Genomic DNA, 25,669 nt, shown 5'->3' on the forward strand with positions numbered 1-25,669 from the left:
AAAAAAAAAAAAAAAAAAACAACAACAAAAAAAAACAAAACAAAAAACAGCCAAAGGGCACGGTGTGGTGGCACACAGCGTTGATCCCAGCACTCCGGAAGCAGAGGCAGGTGAGCCTCTGAGAGTTCCGGGACAGCCAGGAGTGAGACTCTTGTCTCAAATGAAAATGAAACACCACCAAAAAGCAGCCAGAGGCCTAGCTTGTCTTTGGTTCTGGCCTTTGCTTTAAATGCGTAGTGAATTTATCTTGAGCTGTCTGCTCACAGCAGGCTTGGTCCCTTCAGGACCCTGCAAGGCAGGACATGTCTCTTCAGTGGGGCTCATTAGCACTGGGTTCTAGCTTTCCCATCTCCTGGCTCTTCAGGAAGAGCAAGCCATCCACCACAGCTCTGGCTCTCTGCCTTGCATGGCAGGCTTGCCATGGGCTTCTCCTGCAATCCAGCAGTTAATGCAGCGTTCCTGTAGGAAGGCCCACCTTCCTTGTCACATCCCAGGCCTGTGCCCGTTTCAGGGGGAAACTACAGCGATTTAATTGGCATAATAAAAATGGCAGTTCTAGTGTGTTTTGTTAGGAGAAGATCATTACCTAGAGTTAGCGGCATTGTCTCCCACACAGCCTCTGTTTCCTAAACATGTCTGCCTGGTAAGGTCCCTCGAGGTCTCATAGAATCCAAACAGAGGTGGGAGGTCTGACGGAGATCTGAGACCCTCACCTGAACAATCACCTAGCAAAACTAGCTAACAGAGCTCAAGCACACCCTACCAGCCCATGCCAGCCCAAACAGGGATGGTTACAGCCATCCTGAGAGCCTTCTGCAAGTCCCGGGTCCCAGGAGGCAACCTGCATCAGAGCCTAGTTGCAACGACTCATTGAGTTAAAAACGGGGAATTAATATTCTCACCGCTAAATGCACACCAAAGAGTCACCAATAGGCTGCTCTCTCCCCTTTTGTTTAAAACTTGCAAAGAGCTGCGGAGTTGAAAGACCATGCAAAGCCGCTGTCTGAGGAGGGAAGAGGCTGCGAGCCTTGTTTGGAGCTTGTGCTTGCTGCAAGCTGCTTCCCGCCGAGGGGAGACCCTGGGGGACCTCTGCCCGCTCCCAGCCGCCTTGCAGTGGGCTGTGTTTGTACTCGCTGAAGACAGCGCAGGCCTCTCTAAATAATTTACCAGATGATTAATAGACTCACAGGGGCATAATTAGTGGAGGAGAGACAGCGGGCACAGTAACCGGCACACGCTTGGGGGAACAGCCAGCCTTTATTTTTCTACGGAAATTTTCTAGGGTGCTGGGCGTTTGAAGCTAAGTTGGGAAGAGCTCAGCGCCTCTTCGCTTTTGAAGTGGAAATAGGACAGTTTGAATCCGTCGAGTTTAATTTTTCACAAGCTTTAGGGGCCCCGCAGAGTAACTTCCTTTTTATTATTGAAAAAAAAAACCCATATTTTTCTTTCATTTTTCTGTGAGTGCACACCCACCCACTCCTGGGCTCGGTCTCTCGAGCGCGAGCACGCACATGCGCGCGCGCACACACACACACACACACACAGAGGCGCGCCCATACTGAATCCTAAACACATTAATTCGCTTTTCTAGTCACCGTGGGCTGCCTCCCCTAGGTATGTCGACCCATGTCCCCCAGCCCCCCTCCCGCCCCCAGGCCCCCAGCCAGAGGCCTGCTGGAGGGTGGCCTGGAGGTGGATTAATGGATGCCCCCTGTAATGTATGCATTCGGCAGGATCCCTCACCTCTGCCTGACAATGCGTTTGAAGTAGCTCCCTTTTGCAAATCAAACTTTTGACTTTCCCGCTGGGACTGCTACAAAGACTTCCTTATGGAAACTAGGTAACTCACTTCCTTTCAGCCCAGTATGAATGTGGTGGCCAAGCCAGCACAACAGGCCACTGGTATGAAAGTGCTGCTTGCATTTTGAGGGTCCAAGGGCCTGTTAGTGAGGATGGGTCTGTAGAGGGGTCAGTACATGCGTACACGTGTCCCCACCCCACCCCACCCCTGCCATCAACAGGTTGTGCCTCTTGGGAGCCCAGTCGCTCATTTGTGGTTACTAGGTTTTCCTTGCAAAGTGTGCACTGTCTTTCTATGTGATCAAAATGACATCCAGTGTCACCAGTGTCACCTTGCCACCACGAGTCAGGACATTTCCTGCTACGTGAGTAGTCCAGTGGGGGAAACTGAGGTAGCTGGAGACTCTCCACTCCTGCGTGTGAGCAGGCGCAAGATGCCAGGCAGCTCGGCTGTCCCTGCTGCTTGGCGCCCATCCCAGATTTCCCGCAGATTCCAAACCTGCTTGCTGTGTATCAGGTATCCAATGGATAACAAAACAAACCCAGACATTTCTAGGCAGTCCATGGAGACCCCAGACGTGCAAAGTGTCCGCCGCCTCTGCTCTGACCAGAGTTTCTGGAAACATCTCCTCTTGGGGGGGAGGGGAGACCTCAGAGAGACATGAAACTGCGAGGCTCTCAGCTGTGAAATTGCCCTGGACAGCTTTTCCCTAGAAGCCCAGCCTGCCTCTCCCGGCAGGAGACCCCCGGTGTAGCATCTGGGTAGCCCCTGGCATGGCTGGTACTGCAGTCAAGCCACTCTCAGGCCTTCCCAAAGGCAGGGGTGGTTGGATGCCCCTTTTCCTCTGGGAGTGTCACCGGCTAGTGGAAGCATCATTGCATGGTTCTCCAGTGGGCCCCCCTGGAGCCCGAGCTGCGTCCTTATCTATAAACCCAGCTCAGGGGCACAAGGGGGCATCTAAGGAGCTCTGCATCAGTCAGCCCCGGGGTCCTGCAGCTCCACACCTGTCTGTATTGCTCTGAGTGCCATGGTGGCAGCAAAGGAGAATGGGCGACAGAAATCACTGAGTGCAGAGGGACCTGGCCAGGCTGGCGTTGAGGGGCATGGGGCCTGAGGACAGAGAGGTCATCGCAGCCGTGCGCAGGGATCCCGGGGCTGGGACTGAGGAGGGAGGACTTCAGCCTTACCCTCGCCCGCCCTGACTTTGACCTTCAGCTTCTGTCTCCTCCCAGCCTGTGGAGCAGGACCGGGAGGTGAATCGCACCCCCCACCTAAGCATTTACCTGTCTGTGTCTGCTTGTGTGCTGCTCTCTCTTAGGATGGGGTTGGGCAGGCTAGGCCTCCATGTCCAGCACCAGCATGCTCACGAGGACAGATCAGCTGGTACCTGTGAGCAAGAGAGTGGACATGGATGATGCAGCTCCTATGCTGAACCTGACCCTGTGACCCCTGACCCTTGACCCCCTGACCCTCTGACCCCCAGCACCCAGATGTTGCCCTCTGCTGCCTCTTTCTAAGTGAGAAAGAACAAAAAGATGACTGCTCAGCAATGGGATGCAAAGCACAGCAGCGCCCAGGCCCACGCACCATCCTGCTGTGCAGTGATGGGGTCATTGCTACTGTGGTGGTGATAGGATGTGCCTGCACCTCTGCAGGTCAGAGGTTGAGTGTCTTCCTCAGTCACTGATCCTGAAACTTCCCAGACTGGCTGGCCAGGGAGCTTCAGGGATCCTTCCTGCCTGCGCCTCCACAGTGCTGGCCTTACAGATGTGCACTGCTGCTCACACTTTCATGTGGATGCTGGGATGTGAACAGCAAGCACCTTACCCACCAAGCCATCTAGCCACCCTTTGTGGATGCATTTTGGATGTCTTGTTCTTTTCCTGTGATAGCCACCTGTTTTGGATGCCTGGTCTGTATAGTAACCAGGAGCCTTAACTCTGGTGCCCTTGTATTCTGTTACCATGTGATAAGCTGGCCCACAATGGCCTGAGATGGAGGCTAATTTATCAATGTCTTGATTTAGCATGAGGCTGTGGACTAGGGCCCCCATGGAGGGCTGGCCTCCACTCTGTCCTGTCTTGGGAGTAGCTGACATGTGAATTCCTGAAGATTGTTGGCTGGTCTTCAGAGTCTTGCTTCTGGCTCTCCACCCCCTAGGCCTCTTCCATACGTCTTTGCTGGGGCTAGCATGTCCAGCACAGGTCCCCCAGCTGTATGCTCTGTGCTCTGGGTGATAAGCGTGGGACACGTGGGACTGGCCATGGTGTGTCAGCACCAGCACCGTGCCGTGTCATGTAAGAAGGCATCACAGAGCAGGGGCTGATAAAAAGCAGTGGCGGGATGGAAGGCGTGAGAACCAGCGTAGACTCCAGAATCCACAGAGGTCAAGGCTAACGTACCGTTCTGGATAGGAAAGCATTGGCGTTCCCTGGAGCCGCTGCTGTCCAAGCAGGTTGGTTCATTGTTAGGGAACATAGATGTGGGAATAGAGGCCTCTGGCAGAAGAAATTGTGCCATTTGTTGGAAAACAGAGAGCTGGAGATTCTTGTGGTAAATACGCCAGACCCAGAAAGACGACTCCTATCTCATATGTGGACTGTAGATTCATTTTTGAAAGTAGAATCAGTCAGACTGTTTGGGAAGATGGGGCAGCAGAAGATGAACAGATGGGTGTGGCTAGACCACTATGCACTGATGAAGAAGACATAATAAAGCCCATAATTTTGTAAAATTGGTTTGAACTATTCAAAAAGGAAAAAGGCTTTAGAAACTAGCGAAACCTTAGAAGACTTTGGTGTCCGAGACCTGGAAGGCCGGGCTGGTCTAGGGCATGTGAATTTGGTTTACTACAGAGTCAGCGAGACCTAAAGATTTTTGTCCGTGTGCAACTGCAGGATGCAGCAGGTGGAGCAACCCAGGTCTCTCCTTACCTCCCTTGCAGTTTTGGAAACCCCCTAGCTGTAGGCTCTCACTCAGGTGCAGTACCCAAAGTTTGCCAGTAGGTGGCAGTGTGTAATAAACAAACAGCGCCTTTACCAGAAACACCGGGCGCCAGTCCGGGTATTTCAGACTCACCACAGATCACCTTCGGGCTCACATGCCAGTCTTGATTCTGGTGACATTATAGGGAGGATTCATCAGTGCCAGAGGCAACACCATAAGGAAAGTGGCTCCTGAAAATGGCTGCTTTTCTTTCGTTTACTTAAACAAGATTTAGAGATTCCCAAGACCCAGGCTAAGCCTGGGAAGGCATCTAGCACTTTCCCTCTCTGGAGCACTCTGGTATATGGAATGGAAGTCAAGCCAAAACAGCCCTCTCCTCTCCATGGTCCTAGTTGCTGTTGTCGTTGTTAGCTCTCCCCATCCGACTGCCTGGAGGTCTCTTGGTGACTGCGGAGGGACAGAGTGGAGAGCCAGGGATTTGAGTACAGGAGGAGGGAGCCCTGTTTTGGATGGCTTCCTTGAATCTAGACACTGGCATCTACAGTGTTCCAAGAAGAGCTAAGGGAGGGAAGCTATTACAGGAGCAGCTTGAAGATGGGGGGTGTGTGGAGGGCGGGGAGCGGGTGCAGGGGAGGGGTGGGGGGGTGTGGAGGGCCGGGGGTACCTGGGTACAGGTGGAGTGAGGGTTGTAAGGAAGGTGTGACTCGGCATTGAAAGTAAGACTCTGAAGCTCTTTGCTGAGACCCAGGAGAGTTAAGAGACTCACCGAATGCTGAGACCTTGGCTTCCTGGTAGGATGGACTGCAGGGGGCACTGTGGTCTGCTAACACCCTGGAAATCGCGGGATGTAGGTAGAGAGTTTAACCTCAAGCCTCTACTCAAGACCAGAGGCTGCCCAGAGCCCCTGGGTCTTGGTAGGTGCCCTTCTGGGCCCGAAAGCACCTCAGTAACACATGTCAAGCACACCCACACCTGGAATCTGCAAACTGAGATTTTAATGGCCTTGAAAAGAAAAGAAAAACAAAAAACCAACCAACAAACCCCAGCTAGCTAACACCACATGGTGTGATGTCCTGGACTAATAGACCACTCACGGCTTGCACTCTGCTAACCTCCGTTGACAGGACGTTCTGGGGAACTAGCCCTTGGCAGTGGCTGGCATGAAGGGTAATATGTTAACTGTCAAGCTTGGAAATCAAGCCTGAGGCATCTAACTTAATGGTGAATGACTTTAGACTGAGAGCAATCTCTGGGAGAAGAGGATGAAGGATAAATGTGCCTGGTATCAAGGGGATTTTAAACTTGCAGCAGAGCAGCGCCGTGCAATCTGGTCCGTAGAGCCCGTGGCTGCTGAGCCGACTGGTTGGGATGCGTGGGCTTGGGCCAGCATGCCAGTAGCCTGCAGGTATGGAGACAGGTGTGAAGCCGAGGCACCCAGAGGTACCTACAAGCCTTCTACAGACTCCTGGGCCGTATTTGGGGGTTTCAGGGTTCTCCCCTCCACACCCAGGCCCCACCCTTCTGCTGGCTATATGGGGGCAGGGCAGTGGCCCAGAGGCAGTGTCCTGAAGGGTCTGCCTCTTGTCCTCTGCCAGCAGTCTTCCTGGCTCCCTTCACCTCAGTCCACATGAGACAGCACAGCCAGTGCCCCAGAGGAGACCCCGCATGCATTACACTAAGACTCCCATGGGAAAGGATGGCCGCATGCCTCGGCTCTGTAGCTCCTCGGGAGCTCTAAATTTTTCGATGCTACGTGTGTTGTACAAGGATGCTAGACCTGGCCAGGATAACCCAAGATAAGCAGGTCTGGGTAAACCCCCATCCCGCCAGCCTCCTGATTAAACAAGAGGTCAGGAGTCACCCACGCGTGGGGCTGCTCCTCATGTGGGGCCACCCGAGGGACCTAAGGACAGCCTTCTGGGAGAATCTGTCCCATGGAACAGGTTCACAGTGGCCAGTGCAACCTCCTGCTGACAGAAGCTTCCTCTTAGAGAGAGAGCACACGGGACTAGGGACATGTGTAGTGTGTGCCTACATGAAGCGTACACGAGGCTGTGGAACCAGTCCCCAGCACCACATAAACCAGGTATAATGATAGACTCTGGTAATCCTGGCACTTAGAGGGCAGAGGCAGGCAGACGAGAAGCTCATCGATGTTTCTTAGTTACACAGTGAGATCCTGACTCTGGAAGCAGCAGGGGTTGGGGGGGAGGGCAGGAATTCTTTGGGGACAGTCTCCAGTGTTCTGAGATCATGCAAAGAGTACACACAGTGAAGAAAAAACTCCTGTCTCAAAGTAGAAGGCCAAGCTCCACATTCGTGGTGACATTCATGCACTCACACAAGTGTGCACACAGTGATTCCCCCCGCCCCATTGTGGTTACGCTGTGACCAGCTACTTCAAGTTCCTGCCTTGACTCCCCCGGTATAATGGTTTGTGACCTAGAATTATGAACTAAAAACACAAACCAAACCAAACAGAAAGCCAAACTTTTAAGTGGCTTCCTATCAACCCTAGTAAAGCTCTGAGTGGATAGCCAGGGGCTTTTGTTTGAGACAGGGTCTCCCTACATTGGATGATGGTCTTGAACCCACAGAGATCCACCTGCCTCTGCCTTCCAGGTGCGGGGAATAAAGGCGTGCGCCACTGCACTGGGTGGAAAGCCCCTAATCGAAGGAGATGCACATCCCTTGGAGTGCAGTTGGTGAGCTGAGGCAGGGCAGCATCCAGCAAACGGCCGTGTGCAGTGAAGTGCATCTCGTTCACTGTCAGCCCGTGGGGCCTTGCCAGGCTTCAGAATGCGCTCTAGGGCCACTTGCTGGACTACGGATGTTTGGTGAGAGGGGGACCTTGCAGAAGCTTCTGGAGAAACAGCCAAGCACCCCCCGCTTGGGGCCCACATCCATGGCAAACAGCAGTAATATTTACCGAGTATTTCTGGGGAAATGAGTGCAAAGCGCAGGCAATGCCGTGCAAATTGCCAGGACGCAGAACATTAGCAACATGGAACATTTAATGAGTCTAGGAAGAGAGCTATGAGTTTCAGGAAAATGTCACTTGCAGCAATGTAAACAGGCTTCTCATTTCTCCCTGTGCTGGGGACTTGTTTCCGTCTCCAGGTTTAAGTGGAGCAGTGATTCTGGAGATCAGGCTCACACAGACAGACAGAGAACGGGAGGCTCTTCGTGAGCCCAGAGGGGTTGCTGGTGAACTCTAATCCACTGAGGCCGGTGGGACGGAACCTCGATACCTTTGGGTGGAAATTAAAACACAGGGCCTGGCGGGCTCCCATTAGAAGCATTTGCTGTGGCCCCAAACCTGTGGCCCCCTCCTCCAAGTTTATATGCTGACTAAGATGGTGGTGGAAGTAGATAAGACCTCAGGGCTGATTACATCATGGAGATGGAGCTAAAAGTGTGTGCCACGCCACGGAAGCTTGAGGAGTTGACTTCAACCCCAGGACCCACACAAAGGTACGAGGAGGGACATGACTCCATGTAATTCTGCTCTGACCTCCACACGCATCCCTTGATAAAGAGACTCAGGACTAGAAAGATGTCAGTGGCTGAGGACCTCGGCTGCTCTTGCACAGCATCCAGGTTGGTTCCCAGCACCCATATTTGACTCACCACCATCTGTAACTCTGGACACCCTCTTCTGTCCTCTGAGGGAACCAAACATGCATGCGGTGCATCAAAGACAATGCAGACAAAACACCCACCCACACACAACAAACTATAGATGAATAGTAAATAAGAGATTCCTAGTAACACTCTACCCAGGAGGCCACGCCTACCACACTTAGGTCTGTCTGTCTTTCCATCAGGATCTCTGAGAACCCCAAAGGCACACTCTCAGTGGTCTTTCTACTGAACATCTCTGTGTGTCTTGATCCTCAGACTCAAGCCTGTGCTAAAATGGTCTATCGACATCCCACAGAGTGTCCATTATTGAAGAACCAGCAGGGAGCCCCTTAGCTAGAAAGCGCCCTCTTCAGACAGCAGTTTGCCCTAAGCTTTGCCTCAGCCTCCAGAGCTGAGAGGCACACTCTCCTTCCCGCCGTGTTTCTCGGTTCATGGGATCTTGCTTTAGCTGCCATAACAGACCAAGATGGAGGATGGTGTCTTGTTAAGGTCTGAAAGGTGAACTCTTGTTGTTGGACCACAGAGGTTCCAGGTGGTTCCAAGGGGGCTCTCCCTAAAGCTACCCTTGAAGTAGCCCGGTGTGTGGCCCAGGAAGGTCAGAAAGCTACAGGATGTCCTCTTATCTGTCTTCCTCTGCAGTCCCAGACAGTATCATCGCCAAGGTTCTGGCTGAGCGTATGGAGCAACAAGATTGCATCCAGAAAGGGTGGGTGCTGCACGGCTTCCCAAGAGACCTGGACCAGGCCCGGATGCTGAACTCCATGGGCTACAATCCCAACAGGTGAGCAGCCTCCGCAGAGCCCCAGCCCCTTCCCGTGGAGGCTCAGGTGACAGGTGCCATTGTTTCTGGTGCAGTGTAGCAGACTGTGCCACCCCGTCTTGTGCGTCCAACTCCCTTTGCCCTGTGAACACTGACAGGCTAAGGTTTGAATCCTCCTTGCTTCCAGGTGTGGGTTTGAATTTTATTTAATGTGTGCTCAGGCTCCATTCTCGTGCATAACCTGAACTTTGTGAGTTCATCTGGTGTCGTTAAACAATCAGTAAAAATCTAACAAAGCTTGCCTTAAAGCTTAAAATGAAAAACCTATACATAGGTAATTTCAGTTTGCTCCTGATAAGTTATTTCTCCACCAGCGAAACGAGCCAATTCAAACCAGATTAAATTGGATTACGTGCAGGTTTACTGGGAAGTTGTTCACTGGCACCAAGGACTGAGACCAGGGAAGTCACCATGGAGAAAGGCAGGGGAGGAGAGAGAGAGAGTGGGGCGGGGGGGAGGGAGGGGGAGTGGAAGGGGGAGGGAGGGAAAGGGGGAGGGAGAAGAAGAGAAGGGGGGGTCTGGGTTATATAAGGAGGAGCCTCTGGGGGGAGGGCAGCCCAGCCCCTGGACTGGAAAGTTCAGGGTTGGGGGCAGGGTATATCAGGTAAGGACAGAGGGATTCTGGGAGAACTGGGAGGCCAGGTCTGCTTTGGTATGTAAAATATGCACCACAGCCCCTTGTCCCAGGGTCTGAAACCAAACAGCTACAAACATACTACATATGTGATTCATCTCTGGTTTAGGGTATGCTGTATATGTAACTTGGATTCAGCTACACAGAGAAATCCTGTCTTGAAAAACCAAAAATAAGCCGGGTGTGGTGGCGCATGCCTTTAATCCTAGCACTTGGGAGGCAGAGGCAGGCGAATTTCTGAGTTCAAGACCAGCCTGGTCTACAAAGTGAGTTCCAGGACAGCCAGGGCTACACAGAGAAACCCTGTCTCAAAAAACCAAAATAAATAAATAATAAATAAATAAATAAATAAATCGATCTACTAGGAAAACAAGTTTTGAACAGCAACCATGTGACTTGCCTCCATCTCAGCTGATGACCTCATCAAGATGGAAGCAACCACCTGTCTGGCAGCCATTTTTACTGAGGTTAAAGGTGCATGCCATGTGACTTCACCATCTACAGATGACCATGGGGCATAAAGCATCCATTATAAAACGTGCCAGTCCCTTAGGTTATCATTGCATCTCTTTAGACTAAGGAAGCAACAGCTAGTCTCCGGAATATTTTGGATTTTTATATGATGATAAAAATTTAACCTTGTAAAGGTCTACGCAGATTAGCAAAACTTGATTAAGAGATTTACACCAGGCAGCGTTTAGAGAGGGGGAGGGGAGGGGAAAGGGAAAAGGGAAGGCAGAGGGGACAAAGGGGAACCAGGTCCAGCATCCAGGAGGCCCCAAAACCCAGATAACAAAAGTTGATGAGTTGTATATGGAAGGGCAGCCCAGACCCTGTGCTGGAGAAGTTTATGGTAAAGGGGCGGGATATGCCAGTCATACCCTGTAACAGGTAGGGACTGAGGGGTGCTGGGAGAACCTGACGGCCATGTTCACCTTGATATGTTAAATAGGCACCTCAGCCATTTGTCCTGGGTTTGAGATTTAACAGTGCTTGCCGGTCTTAGATCTACCTCTGTACTTTCTGATTGCCACATCTGTCCCCAACACTACCATGCCATGGAGCCGCACGTGTGCGTGCGTGTGTTGCTGGTTCTCTTTCCACCTTTGTGGGTTCTGGGGAGCATACTCAGGTTGCCAGGGTTCCTCCGTCTTGCCGGTCCCGACGGCTTTTGTTATGACATATTTCAACACCATGTAGCGCTTGGTCCTCTCTTACTGCCCTGAATCATACCAGGGGGCATGGATTTGTTTTCTGTGGCAGAGGGACGGCTGCCATGGGAATTGCCTTGGCTGATCAGCGCTCTGCAGGACCCTAGCCTGCTGGAGACAGGGCCTGTGCTCTCCTGAGACACACACTCTGAATTCGGAGCCCTTTTCTAGAAGAGATGCTTGTTGTCTGTTCTCGTTGCCGTGGAGATATCAGGATGAGCTGTTTTCATGCATTTTAACCTTTCCACCTTTTTTTGTTTTAAGAGAACAGAGAAGACATTGTTTCTTGCTTTTTAATTTGTTCTCTAGGTTCCTTCTATAGCTTTCTTTCTTTCTTTCTTTTTTTTTGCCCGCTCCCACTTCTAGAACTTTCTATATAAGTGTTTGCACCTGTGGCTCTCCAGGTTTCAGGTTTCCAGGTGGAGGTGGCAGATCTTTGTCTCTCTTCCTTTCCAGTCTTAGTGTTGTCCCCTGTGGGGCAGGTGGAGCCCCACAGAAGAATCTGTTCCACTGGTATGGTGGAATAGATTTTTTAAAAAAACCTAGGTAAATCTCATAATTGAGAACAGTAGGCATTTAAATCAGCTCCCCACCAGGTTTCTGTTATGGCACACGTGACCACCCCACCCCACTAAGAGGACTATGACAACTGGTCACATAGCATAGAGACCAGAGTTCTCCATGCTAATGAGATATCTAGATGGGTTGCCCGAGGATTTAGCCAATGAGCTTCCTTTCCTTCGTGGGCATTCCTTCCTGCAAAAGGTATGCGACCTCTAGTCCACCCTGAGTGAGTTGTATGCATTGTCATCTGCCATGAAGAAATAGCAGGGACTGCCTCCTTCATCAAGGACTGCCACAGGGAGGCCCCCATCATACAGAGCCACACCCGAGGCTCCCATAGAAGGCCTCTCTGTGCTCCTGGCACTCACCCTAAGCTAAGCCAGACGCTTGTCCCCTGCCCTGAGCTCATTGCAGGCCCTTGGGCCCCACATTCCCAACTCCTCGTGGTTCCCAGTGACATGGGTGTACGGAGGGTGGGAGTCCCCCTTCCTCAACTCCTTGTGGTTCCCCGTGGCATCTGGGTGCCAGAGAAACACAGGCTGGGACCCCTATCTTCGGCTGTGTTTTGCCTCCTCTGAGCAGCGTGTAGGAGTCCCATGGGCCCAGCCCCAGGTGGAAGAAGTAACATGACGAGGCGAAGTGCGGGACCACCGTCCGTTCCCTTAACCTTTTCACTAATCAGCATGCAAACTATTACATTTTATTATGATATTCACAACAAAACTATTTTCTGATTGATTCTCCGGCCTCTCCTCTCCCATCCCCTGCTTCATTTGCTGTTCCCTCCACAGCCCCCTTCTGGCTGTACTGTACGTTCCCACATCAATGTACGCAGGCGCGTGAGCATGGACTCTGAATCTGGGTGAGAACGTGGATTTATCCCTCTGAGTCTGTGTCACGCACTTCACGAGTTCATCCATTTCCTGAGAACTTCATAATCTCGTTTCCTTTTGCATTCTCAGCTGGTGGACATCTAGCTGGTCTCATTGTCGTGTGGCTACAGCAAGATAGACATGGATGCTCACACATCTCTGTGGTCGGATACCCAGTGCTGTGGGTATACAACTAGCAGTGGTGTATGTGGGTCACGTGGGAGATGTATCTGTGATTTTTTGAGAAACCTCTGTACTGGTTTCCATAATGGCTTCACTACATCACAGCCTGTCTTAGTCAGGGTTTCTATTCCTGCACAAACATCATGACCAAGAAGCAGTTGGGGAGGAAAGGGTTTATTTGGCTTACATTTCCACATTGCTGTTCATCACTGAAAGAAGTCAGGAATGGAACTCAAGCAGGTCAGGGAGCAGGAGCTGATGCAGAGGTAATGGAGGGATGTTCTTTACTGGCTTGCTTCCCCTGGCTTGCTCAGCCTGCCCTCTTATAGAACCCAAAACTACCAGCCCAGAGATGGTCCCACCCACAAGGGGCCTCTCCCTGTTGGTCACTAATTGAGAAAATGCCCTGCAGCTGGATCTCATGGAGGCATTTCCCCACTAAAGTTCCTTTCTCTGTGATAACTCCAGCTGTGTCAAATTGACACAAAATTAGCTAGTACAATTGACCCCTTGTCAACTTGATACACAAACACATCACTAGTAAGCCTCAATCCTTAGTTCTTGTTCATCCCCAAGATCTAAACAACTTTAAAAGTCCCATAGTCTTTACATACTAAAAGTTCAATCTCTTTAAAATATCCAGTATCTTTTAAAATACAAAGTACTTTAAAATTCAAAGTCTCTTAACTGTGGGCTTCACTAAAAAACTTCCTTCAAGAGGGAAAAATATCAGGGCACAGTCACAATCAAAAGCAAAAATCAATGTCCAACTGTCCAATGTCTGGGATCCAACTCATGATCTTCTGGGCTCCTCCAAGGGCTTGGGTCACTTCTCCAGCCATGCCCTTCGTAGCACACACCTTGTTTTCTTGGCTCCAGCTCCAGCTGCCTGTACTTCACTGCTGCTGCTGTTCTTGGTGGTCATCTCATGGTACTGGCATCTCCAAAACACTGCTGTGACCCCTTCAGTCCTGGGCCATCAATTGCAAGTGAGGCTGCACCTTCACCAATGGCCTTCCATGGCTCTCACAGTGCTTCCATGGCCTCAGCTGCTCTGCATGACCCCTTCATGCCTTCAAAACCAGTACCACCTGGGTAACTCTTACACATTACAAGTCCAGCCACAGCACAAGGTACAACCTTGGCTATCTCTGGAACACAGCCTCTGTGCTCTCAGAAAACACTTCCCAGAAGATGTCATCTCAATGATGCTGGTCTCTTCTTAATCACCACTAATTCCTTAGCTCCAGCTAACCAGCACCAATAGTCCCAGTAAGGAAAAGGTTTCACTTTAGTGGTTCTGGTATCTTGTTAATCACAGCTGATTCTTCAGCCCCAGCTAACCAGAACCACAGAATCTTCACAATCCAAAGTAGCAATGGCCCTGAAAAGAGTCTTTAATTTTCCCTCTGAAATTTCACAAGCCAGGCCTCCATCTTCTGCACTGTTCTCAACATTATCTTCCAAGCTCCTATACAATATTCCAAAGAGCTCTTAACACTGAATGGATCTTCTGGCCCAAAGTTCCAAAGTCCTTCCACAGTCCTCCCCAAAACATGGTCAGGTTGTCACAGGAATACCCCACTATGCTGGTACCAATTTGTCTTAGTCAGGGTTTCTATTCCTGCACAAACATCATGACCAAGAAGCAGTTGGGGAGGAAAGGGTTTATTTGGCTTACATTTCCATACTGCTGTTGATCACCAAAGGATGCAGGACTGGAACTCAAGCAGGTCAGGGAGCAGGAGCTGATGCAGAGGTAATGGAGGGATGTTCTTTACTGGCTTGCTTCCCCTGGCTTGCTCAGTCTGCTCTCTTATAGAACCCAAGACTATCAGCCCAAAGATGATCCCACCCACAAGGGGCCTCTCCCTGTTGGTCACTAATTGAGAAAATGCCCTGCAGCTGGATCTCATGGAGGCATTACCCCAACTAAAGTTCCTTTCTCTGTGATAACTCCAGCTGTGTCAAATTGACACAAAATTAGCCAGTACACAGCCCCTCCAGCAGTGAATAAGGGTTCCTTTCTCCCTACACGGAATTAAAAACTTCTACACACGTTGGGCATGGTGGTATACATCTTTATTCCCTGCATACAGGAGGCAGAAACAGTTGTGTATCTGTGAGTTGGGAGCTAGCCTGGTCTACATAATGAGTTCCTGGCCCAGGCAAACTAAGGCAACATAGTGAGACCATGTCTCCACCCCCTCCCCCCCCAAAAAAAACATTTCCTTACAACAAAGCTAACAGACAATGACAGAATAGAAAAAAAAATGCGAGCTGTACTTTAGACAGGACTTACACACACACACACAGAGAAAGAGAGAGAGAGCCCACATCTAAAAATTAAACTAAGGAAAGAACAGGGTTATACTGGACTATATAGATGAGTCCAAAATTATCAGATAAGCCCTCAAAGCCATGAGAATAGAAGTTACAGAGAGGCGGGACAAAGGAGGACCAGGCACATCACTGCTGGCTGGAAGACAGGGGACCTCTGACAATTCTAAAAGGAAATTAATCCTACAGCTGTCAGTGAGCACCAGGGCAGAGCCCCCCCCCCCCCCAGACCTGCACAGATCCTGACCTACAGAGGCTACCTCAGTATCTCCAAGCACTCAAGGCTGTTAGAGTAGCAACAGGAACTGACACAGCTCTGGGCACACGTGGGAAGTCAGTGACGCTGCTTCTCTCCTTCAGCCATGTAGACCCCAGCGATCCGACCTGGGCATCAGGCCGGCACCTTTATCTGAGCCATCTCACTATCCCTTTAACATGTCACGATGTCGTGTCATTAAGTATACGGTCTAGGCAGGAAGTGTTCAGGTCTGTACACTCACCTCGTTCTTACTGATGTTCGTACTTGTCAATGGCCTCATCCCTTTAAGGACCCAGTGATTGTCAACTGCTCCTTAATATCGCATTTCTTTCCCTGTTGGTTTGCTTTTAGGGTTGGGGTCAATTCCCCCCTCCATCTCTAAGCCACCTTCTCACCCCTGTTGTTTAAGTCACTCTCTCCTGGTTGTCTCCCAGGGTTGCAGCCGTACACTGCCAGAGCTGGCAGCAGAGCCTTTCTGCTGGCTTTTTTGGTTTTGTGTGGTTTTGCCTATGTGCTCTGGTGCTGTGTGTATTATTGTGTGAGGCACTTCTCTGGTGGCTGTAGCAGACATACCTGGCCACTGAGCACCATGGTCCTGGACCGGACGTGATGGGGGTGGGAGCATGTGTTGGGAGTGTCTTTTCTGCCTGTGGCCTGGGGACCGAGTTTAATCTTGGGAGGCACAACCCAAGGGACCCTTTTCTTGACTTGGCCCCATCTTCTAGTGTTTGCATAACTTCCCAAAACAGTGCCACCAGTTGGGGGAATAGAGTGACCAACACAGGATCCTGCAAAGACAACTCCAGTTCAAACCACAGCAGAACACACTGGCATATGGAAATAAGGAGTGCACTTCCAGGCTTCCATTTATGTGATGCAGGGCTTCGTGGGTCCTGGGCTGCCCTTGACCCCCCTGTATAGCTGGGGGTGACCTGGAGTTCCTGATCCTCCTGTCTCTACCCTCGGAAGAGCTGGGGTTGCATATGTACTGCCTGCATGTATAAAAATCCCTGGTTGGTGTGACACTGGGATTGAACCAGGGCTTCATACATGCTAGGCAAGCGTCCCAGCAGCTGAGCCACAGCCGCAGTCTGCCAGTCTCAATAGCAGTGTGGAGCCGGTGTGCTGCGTCCTGGTCAAAGTGCTGTAAATAGTCAGCCGGGAAAGGGAGCTGACTTAACTCTTTGCTCATTCGTTCGTTCGTCTGTTCGTTCATTCTTTCTTTCCTCACTTTTTGTTTCCCCCGAGTTAATTACTATACCCAGAGCTTTAGGGTAGAAGCCCCAGCGGGTGAGGTTCGCCCCCTGTCCCCTGCTCTCTTCACTGTGATAGATAAACTCAGGACCAACAGGTCTAGGGAGGAGGGTGCTTTGCTTCCACGCCCTGATCATGGTTGATATCCATGATGGAGGAGTAGAGGCAGGAACTTAGGCAGGACCGTGGCGGGGCGGGGGCTGCTTACTGGCTTACTCAGCCTGCTTTCTTATAGAACCCAGGGCGACCTGCTCAGGGGATGCGCCACCCACAGTGGGCTGAGCCCGCCCGCATCACTCAACAAGCAAGAGAACATCACATAGACACAGCCACTGACAAATCTGAGGGAGACGTTTCCTCAGTTGAGATTCCCTTCTCCCAAGTGACTGTAGCTTGTGTCACGTTGACAAATGGTCCAGCTTTCCTCCCGGTATCCAGTAAGACACAGGGATAACGATGGGAGACAGAGAAAGGAGGTGAAATAACAATGTGTGTGTGGGGGGGTCCAGCCACCTCATGTTCACCTCAGGATGCTGACAGGAGCTTTGGGTTTAATAGAGGAGGAACAGGAAGAGTTAAGCAGCCTTGGGGGAGGTGTGCTTCTGCCTGTCACTGTCAGCTCAGGTCCCACAGTGTGGGCAGATGAACTTAACCCGGTTCCTCGGGATGGCCCACCCCTGGGTGCAGCCGCTTGCAGACAGTTGTTCTCTTCGTGGGGCCTGGTCAGCTCCATGAAGCTTTGCTGTTCCTGGAGTCCAAGGGTAACTGGAGCCTCGGGACAGTGGCTGAAGACCTGTAGATGACTGCAGGACCTGGGACAGAACACTGTAAAAGCTGACAGCAAACTGCTTTAGTTACTAGTGTCTCGGCCTCTTGAGCCTTGAAGATGAGACAGGCTAGGTAGCTCAGCACTCCTTGTGACTAACGCTTACACAGAGCCCAGCCGCAGACTGGCAGGGCAGAGAGGCCAGGTCTCATCCCTGTCCCCATCACCTCTGGGCACCTGCTTCACGGTGACCTCCACTCCCCGCTGGCCAGTTTTCTTTGAACCTGTTTGTTGTTTCACAAGGGTCAGCCCCTCAGGGAAGCTCACGCACTGAGAACGCTGTCCCTTCCTGTGTTCTCTGGGTGACTCCCATTGTGTTCCACATGGACTGGCCTTGCTCTAGGTCTTGTGAGTGTCTGGAGCCTTCCATTGCTAGCACTAAGGGAGGTCTCTGTTTTCTATCTGTACCCCTCTTCTCCTTCCGCCTCCATTCATGGGCAGCAACCGCCTCACCCCTCTGCTCTTCTGAGAATGGACACTGGCCCCCCCCTGACCTGCCTTTGAGGACAGGGAGGCAGAGGCCAATGCATCCTGGGATACCTGGGTGACAGTTTGTCACACAGACTGTTGTCTTACTCTGCTTTGGCTCACATTTACTTTCTAGATCTGTGACAATTTCCAATTCTCAATTTTACCTCACAAAGTCCTTCTCTGTGGAGTCAGATCCAGCCACGGTCACCAGCTGTTTACACAGTTTAGCTGCCTCCCTGTTTATTAATTCTGATCCATCTTTGGTTTCAATGGATCATACGGAGTAATTTTCAGCAGGGCATGTGAACACCGAGTTTTGCATCCTTAAGCATGTCTCTTTGTGTCCTTCCTGTCAGCATCATCAGGCAAAGTTCTCAGTCCCACTCACACCCTGCACATTCAGCAACATCCTGAATCGTTTCTGCCTGTGACATCATGTGGAGCCAAGGCCCTGAGGATGTTAGGGTACTGTTCCTTCTCCCCCCCCCTTCCCTCCCTCCCTTCTTCCACCTTCCTTGTCCCTCTTCCTCTCTCTTTCTTTTTCATCTTCTCTCTCTCTCCCTCCCTTTGTGTACGCCATTATGCCAAACAACGCTAAAGAGCATTGCCTAAAACCTCCGAGGCGCAGATCCGAGGCTATGCTGGTGCTGGTGTGAACTGCAGGGTTTGTGGCAGATCCGAGGCTGTGCTGGTGTGAACTGCAGGGTTTGTGGCAGCAATAGCTTCTTGCTCTGTGGAAGCAGTGGCTTCATTACAGAAAACAAAGCTGGTAGATGTGACCCTACTATCAATCTTCAGCATGTGAGTAGCATTTGAGTTAGAACATTTGGATTTAAAACTTGATGTTTGTTTGTTTGTTTTGACTTGGGTTCATTTTTGAATTGTTAAATCGGGGCTGTGGGTGTAGCTCGGTGGGCACAGCGCTTGCCTACCAAGTATCAGGTGTTAGGTACAATCTCCAGAGTGGTATAAAAACCGGGTGTGGTGGAACACGTGTTATCTAGTACTGGGAAGCAGAGGCAGGAGGATCAGAAGTTCAAAGTCATCCTCAGCTAGATAGTGTGTCATTGGCCAGCTTAGGCCATAAGAAACTGTCTTTAGGAAGAAACCATCATTCAGTGAGGCTGGCGATGGCTGAGGCAGGCGGTGGCTGAGGCTGGAGGTGGCTGAGGCTGGAGGTGGCTCTGCTGGTCTCACAAAGCTCATGACTCAGTTCCCAGCACCCGGTAGCTCACAACCACTTATTTGTTTGTTTGTTTGTTTTTGGGTTTTCGAGACAGGGTTTCTCTGTGCAGTTCTGACTGTCCTGGAACTCGCTCTGTAGACCAGGCTGGCCTCGAACTCAGAAATCCGCCCGCCTCTGCCTCCCAAGTGCTGGGATTAAAGGCGTGCGCCACCACACCCTGCTATAATTTCACTTTTCTTTAAAGCTGATAAAATCCCACTGTGTATAGTACTTGTGATGGCTCTTCTTAGTTGTTAATTTGACTACATCTAGAACTAACTAAAACCCAAAAATGGGAAGTGCATGTGATTGATTTTTGATTAATTTGAAGTGGGAAGATCTACTGCTAATCAGGATCTATGTGGTAGGAAGACACGCCTTTAATCCAGTTCTTTCAAGCTGGGAAGACCCACCTCTAATCTGGGCCACTTCCTCTAACTGGACACAAAAGAAGGAAGCTTTGTGCTCTTTCTTGGCTTGCTTGCCCTCACCTTGCTAGTGAGTCCTGCTTCTTGAGGATTCTGGGGTACACTGAGGACCAGCTGAGATACCCAGCCCCGTGGACCGAGCACTAGTAGATTCTTGGACTGTCTGCTCACAGCCAGACATTAGTGGAGCAGCTGGACCACAGCCTGTAAGCCATTCTAATCAATCCCCTTTCTGTGTATACAAAGAGATTTATTCTGTAAGTTCTGCTACTCTAGAGGGCGTCTAATCCAGTACTAAGTTCACATTATGCATCTATCAGTAGATAGGCTAGCTCCAACCTCTAGCTGTTTTTAATGGAGCCGCAATGGACTGTGGCAGTCTATGGAATCTTAGGACTCATCAGTGACATAGCTAGGTCACAGAGAAACTCTATTTTTAGCTTTCTGTAAACCTCCACACTGCCGGTTCACACTTCCACCAATGGTGACTGAGGCTCTTCCCCGCACCCTCGCTGACATTTCCCATTTGTTTGCCCAATGACAGTCACTGGGCAGAGTGAGGCTGACCACTTGAGAATCACATTTCCCGATCTCAAGCCAACATATTTTGAGTGACTTGGTCTGTTTCTTTGTTTCTTTCTTCCTTCCCCACTCCCCCCCCCCAGGGTTTTTTTAATGTAGCCCTGGCTGTTCTGGAACTCACTCTGTAGATCTGGCTGGCCTCGAACTCAGAGATCTGTCTGCCTCTGCCTCCCGAGTACTGGGAATCCCCCCCCCAAAAAAAAGGTGAAATTATATAATTTATGGAAAAAGGGATAGAAGTGGAAATACAGTTTTTAAATATTGTATTTTTAATTCTGTGTCTGTGTGGGTGTACGTATGCGAGTGAAGGTGCTCACAGAGAACAGATCCTCCAGGCACTGGGGTTGCAGGCTGCGAGCTGCCACATGTGGGTGCTGGGAACTGAACTTGAGTTCATTCTAAGAGTGTTAACTACTGAATCTCTCTCCATCCTCCAGAAACTATATGATTAGGTGAGGTAATTCAGGTTCAGAAAGGCAAAGCACACCAGGTACTCACTCTCCTCTGCTCACCTGAGCTCCTGTTTTTATGAATATTCATTTTTATGGGAGTGGCAGAAGTAGGTGGCAGGGAACCCATAAGAAGATGGGAAGGGAGTGTGGGTAGCACAGCACCTTTGAGGGACCAGAGGCAGGAGAGCAGGAGTGCGGAGCATCAGCCAAAACCTAGTAGGTATTAAACACGCCACAGCAAACCCTGCTACTTTGCATTCTGAGATTTTTTTTTTTTTTTGAGACAGGGTTTCTCTGTGTAGCCCTGGCTATCCTGGAACTCACTCTGTAGACCAGGCTGGCCTCGAACTCAGAAATCCACCTGTCTCTGCCTTCCAAGTGCTGGGATCAAAGGCCTGAGTCACCACTGCCCAGCGATTGTCTACATTCTATTTTTTTTTTTTTTAAGATTTATTTATTTATTATATGTAAGTACACTGTAGCTGTCTTCAGACACTCCAGAAGAGGGCGTCAGATCTTGTTACGGATGGTTATGAGCCACCATGTGGGTGCTGGGATTTGAACTCCGGACCTTCGGAAGAGCAGTCACGTGCCCTTACCCACTGAGCCATCTCACCAGCCCCAGGCTGGCCTTGAACTCAGAAATGAAAGAAAAGAAAAGAAATTAAAGTGTCACTTTCCTGGGGAGGAAAAAAGAATTCCCAACAACCTCCAACATGACCCTAAATACACTTCTGCCATTTTGTTGATGTGAGGCAGCCTTCTCAGTGCTGATTTTTATAAAATCAAAATAACCATCCACTCTGGGTCCTGTAGTATAAAATATTCTGCCAAGATTTAATTCTCATCCATGCAAATTTGTTTCCCTCTTTAATTAAATATAAAATACATTTTTACTAAAGAATTGTTTTAAAATCAATTCCTTTATAGTTTATCATCAGTAAGTGTCTGGCTTGCATGTCTACTTTATTCTAGACCTATATACGGTGGGTCGCAGGGCTGTGTGAATATTTCTCAGGGAAAGGGGTCATGAGTGACAAAAGCTTTAGAAGTCTTGGTGTGAGTCTCCGGGAGGCCAGCAGTGCCAAGCCAAGTTTGGTCAAAAGCCCCTGGGACTAAGCAAGAGGCCACAGAGGCAGCAGCAGTTCATTCAGTCCCCAGGGGGAGTGTCTGGGGCAGGGTGTGTGACTATGGAATATTCCTTTAAGGGAGGGTACACAGATGTCACCAACAGCTCAGGAAGGGAACCAAGTGTTTGGTGTATAACGCAAATAACTTTTCTGCCTGGACTCAGCCACTCATCTGGTACAGAAGGACTGACAAGGAGAGGGTGCCCTGGGCTCTGGAGCACACAGAAAGAATATCTGAGAAGCAATTTAATTTCAGGCATGCTTGGATACATCTCCATTCACTATGGAGTTTTTTAAAAATCCCTTTCTAAGAACTGTGTACACAATTCTAATCTACTTTATTTGCTCCTAGGACATAAGACAGACATAAAGTGTACTAAGATGCTTGTCTATAGTACAATCTGCTCCTGTTCCCTGGTATAACGTTCTCTGTGCTTCCCAACACTGTGCTCTCCCTCCTCCCTCTGTCCTCTGCCCTCCTCCCAAAGCCTCTTCCCTTGACAGCCTCTCAGCTTTGAGAGGCTGAACATTCTGGTGATTAACTCAGAAAGGGATTTCAACCATGAACCATTCCCTCCCCCCACCCCCAGATTCATCCAGGAAAGAGAAATGTCCTCAAATAAGTCCGGCTGGCGTGAGGACAAACACCAGAACTGTAACTCTGGTCTGGGTGTGATGTCAGTCATAAAACACTCCGGTATGGTGCTGCTGGCTTGACACCAGGAGGAAATCCTGGCAGAATTATAGCCACGAAGCCAGTCTAGGGATACAATGCAGAAACCTATAACTCAGATACAAAAACAATCTCCGAAGGCCCACCAGCCACCCACCCTCCTCTTTTTTTTTTCCAGGAGGATTCAATGAAATTAGAATAAAATAAATTTACATATATATCAATTTTATTATTAAAATATATTCACACTAGTAAATAGAGTTATTGGAGAAGGGCAAGCTTGTCTGCGTGCCAGACTCAAAAATAGACCTCTTTGGCTTATCAGAAAACAAAGTTATTGTCTCCTCACCAAATATAAATCTCCTCTTCGAGCCAATAAGTGCAGTGTGTTCAAATGTAATGCTTTGTCAGGCTCCCACCTCATAAACCCGCAGCCCATAATAGTAAATTTCATTCCGCCGAGCCGTATCAATCCCTGTTCTACCACCTCACGGTGAAGGAAGCCCAGCAATTGATGTGTCGAGAGGAAGGAGAAAAAGTTATTTGAGAACAAATAAAATGGGCTATAAAGTTTGTTAAAACGTAATAATAATAGGGGAGAGACAAAGAGAGCCGCTTCCAAGGCTACACACAGAAGCCTGCCCTCTGCTTGCTGTGAAATAATTCATTTCCTGCTGCAAGTCTGCAGCCATGTGTTTTCTTTAAGATCCATGTTCACTATGCATGGGGTGGGTATAGGCTTTGAAGGAGACCCGGAAGTTTGTGGCATCTCAGACAGCTGGGTATCTGAACCCCTACTTTTCCTTGAGACCTTAACCCACCCACCCCCATGGTCTCAGCCACAATCGTGGATCCTGCAAAGGGACGTGACAGAGGGGACCTTGATGGCTCTGCCATTTAGCAGACTGCTAGCCAGGGTGTTTATTACAGCTGTCTTCTCCAGTGTCACCCTATCTATTCTACTGGATTAGTTTTAGGACCATCAAGAACACTCTAGAACGTTCCCCATCTGTGACTTAGACTGTACCAAACTGGAAACTGCCATTTAGGTACCTCTGAGGAGTAGTGGTGTCTGAATTCATCGTTTTTATGTTTTCTAAGTTGTGTGTGACTTGCATCCAGAGGTTGGCTTGTCTCTGCCAAGGCCAAGGGCTCTCTCCTTGTAGCTGTCAGCATCCTGTTGGTGCTGGTTCCTGATGTTTTCTGCTAGATCGACACTTCGTGTAGCTGTTGTCTCCTAGAGACCAGCCGCTATGGAGAGAGAGGCCAGCAAACCAACCCCGTGTGCATGGGGCTGAGGCTACACCTCAAAGGCAGATGTCTGAAAGCCAGCCCTTCTTTACAGCCAAGCTTTCTTTACGTTGTCCTCATCCTGGTGGCCCATGTCTTAATCTCAGTACTGAGAGGAAGAGGCAGGTGGGTCACTATGAGTTCAAGGCCAGCGTGGTCTACATAGTAAGATCCTGCCTCAGTAAAATTTAAAAATGTATTTTATATGTATGGGCTTTTGCATATATGTCTGTATACCACACGTGTGCCTGGTGCCTGCAGAGGCCAGATGAGAATATGGCATCTTCTGGAACTGGAGTTACAGTTGGAGCTGCCATATAGGTGCTGGGAATTGAACCCAGGTCCTCTGGGAGAGCAGCCTGTGTTCTTAACCATTGACTTTATATTATACTGGACTAAGGTCATTTTCATGAAGTATACACTATGCGCTGGCCTACACGCCTCACTTTGCTATCCTCCACTTTCTCACCTGACCCAGCTCCTGTCAGTCCCCTTCATTGCCCTGACAGGGCCCTTCCACTTTCATATCATCTACGTGGAAAGGATTTTGTGCATAGATATAGAGAGGGAATGTTTGAACCCACAGTGAGAGCAAGTGAGTGAATGATATCACTCCCCCTCCTCCTCCTCCTCCTCTTCCTCTCCCTCCTCCCTCCTCCTCCTCCTCCTCCTGTTCCACCACCACTCTCATTATCATGATTTTTCGAGACACAGTTTCTCTGTATAGCCCTGGCTGTCCTGGAACTCACTCTGTAGACCAGGCTGGCCTCGATCTCAGAAATCCACCTGCCTCTGCCTCCCTTTACTCCCTCTGCTGGGATAAAAAGCATGGACCACCACCACCCTGCAATATTTGTCCCCCTGAGACCAACTTAATCCATATAATGTGATGATCTTCAGTTGTATCCTTTTCCTACAAAGGAAATGAAATGTGTGTGTCCATGTGTGTCTGTGTCTCTGTGTGTATGTGTTTTGTATGAGTATGTGTGTCTGTGGATGTATGTGTATATATATATATATATATATATATATATATATATATACTTGTGTGTGAATATGTATATATGTCTGAGTATGTGAGTGTGTCTGAGTGTATGTGTGTGCATTTATGTATATGAGTGTGTGAGAGTGTGTGTATTTATGTGTATGTGTATATTATGTGTATGTGTGTGAGGGTGTGTGTGTGTGTGTATATTGTGTGTATGAGTGTGTGTATATGTGAGTGTATGTTGTGTGTATGTGTAAGGGGTGACTGATATAAATTCTGTAACTGCAGTAGACTGAAATGAGCTGGCTTCACATGGTCTCCCACTGGGCAGGCTCACTCAGACATGAAGGATGCAGCTTGAGTTCTGTCATAGTGTAACTTGCACACACCCTCCCCACCTCGGGAATATTTGTCAATATTGAGTGTAAGCATGTTGCTCAATGACAGTCACCATGCACTGTCTAGTCCCAGCTCTGGAGAAGTGGAAATGGCTGAATCATTTCATGCCAAAGATGACTGCCCGTGAGACAACACCCGCACAAACAGCCCATTCTCTTTATTATTATTAATTGCTAATTAAGCAGGGCTCCTCAAGGCTGGGCTAGGCTCAAACTCCCTATGACAGTAGCCAAGATGACTTTGAACTTCTGATCCTCCTGCCTCAACTTCCCAAGTGTTGGCAGCACAGGTGTGAGTTCCACACCCAGCTAATTCTGTTAACGTTTAAATCCTGGAATATTTTGCTGTAACGTGAAATCCAGAACTGAATTGACAGGTGGTTCATAGTCCTGGCTCTCTTGATTTTATCTCAAGGATTGTTACTGTTCATTCGCTGTGCCACGTTCCTTTAGAGAACAACAGACTGAAGCCCTTGGTAAGGACAGGGCCAAAGTAAGGATGCTATCATCCTTAAGAGGGCAGCAGTAAGGGCAAAGAAAAATTAAAATGCAAAGTGGAATTGCACATGCGTTCTCTCTCTCTCTCTCTCTCTCTCTCTCTCTCTCTCTCTCTCTCTCTCTCTCTCTCTCATTATCACTTGGTCCTTCCAGGAAGCTCTCACATCTCCGCAGCTCAT

The 25,669-nt window shown here is 49.5% G+C and overlaps 1 protein-coding gene across 1 annotated transcript in view; it reads left to right on the top strand.

Moving 5' to 3' along the window:
• Positions 1–25,669, top strand: part of Ak8 (adenylate kinase 8) — a 115,072-nt gene that overhangs the window by 50,710 nt on the left and 38,693 nt on the right. The window contains exon 11 of the mRNA XM_021194642.2: positions 9,032–9,173. Within this exon, the coding sequence (XP_021050301.1) occupies positions 9,032–9,173 (142 nt within the window). The remainder of the gene's footprint in view (positions 1–9,031; positions 9,174–25,669) is intronic.

Source organism: Mus pahari, chromosome 3, assembly GCF_900095145.1.
Source record: "Mus pahari chromosome 3, PAHARI_EIJ_v1.1, whole genome shotgun sequence".
NCBI lineage: Eukaryota > Metazoa > Chordata > Mammalia > Rodentia > Muridae > Mus > Mus pahari.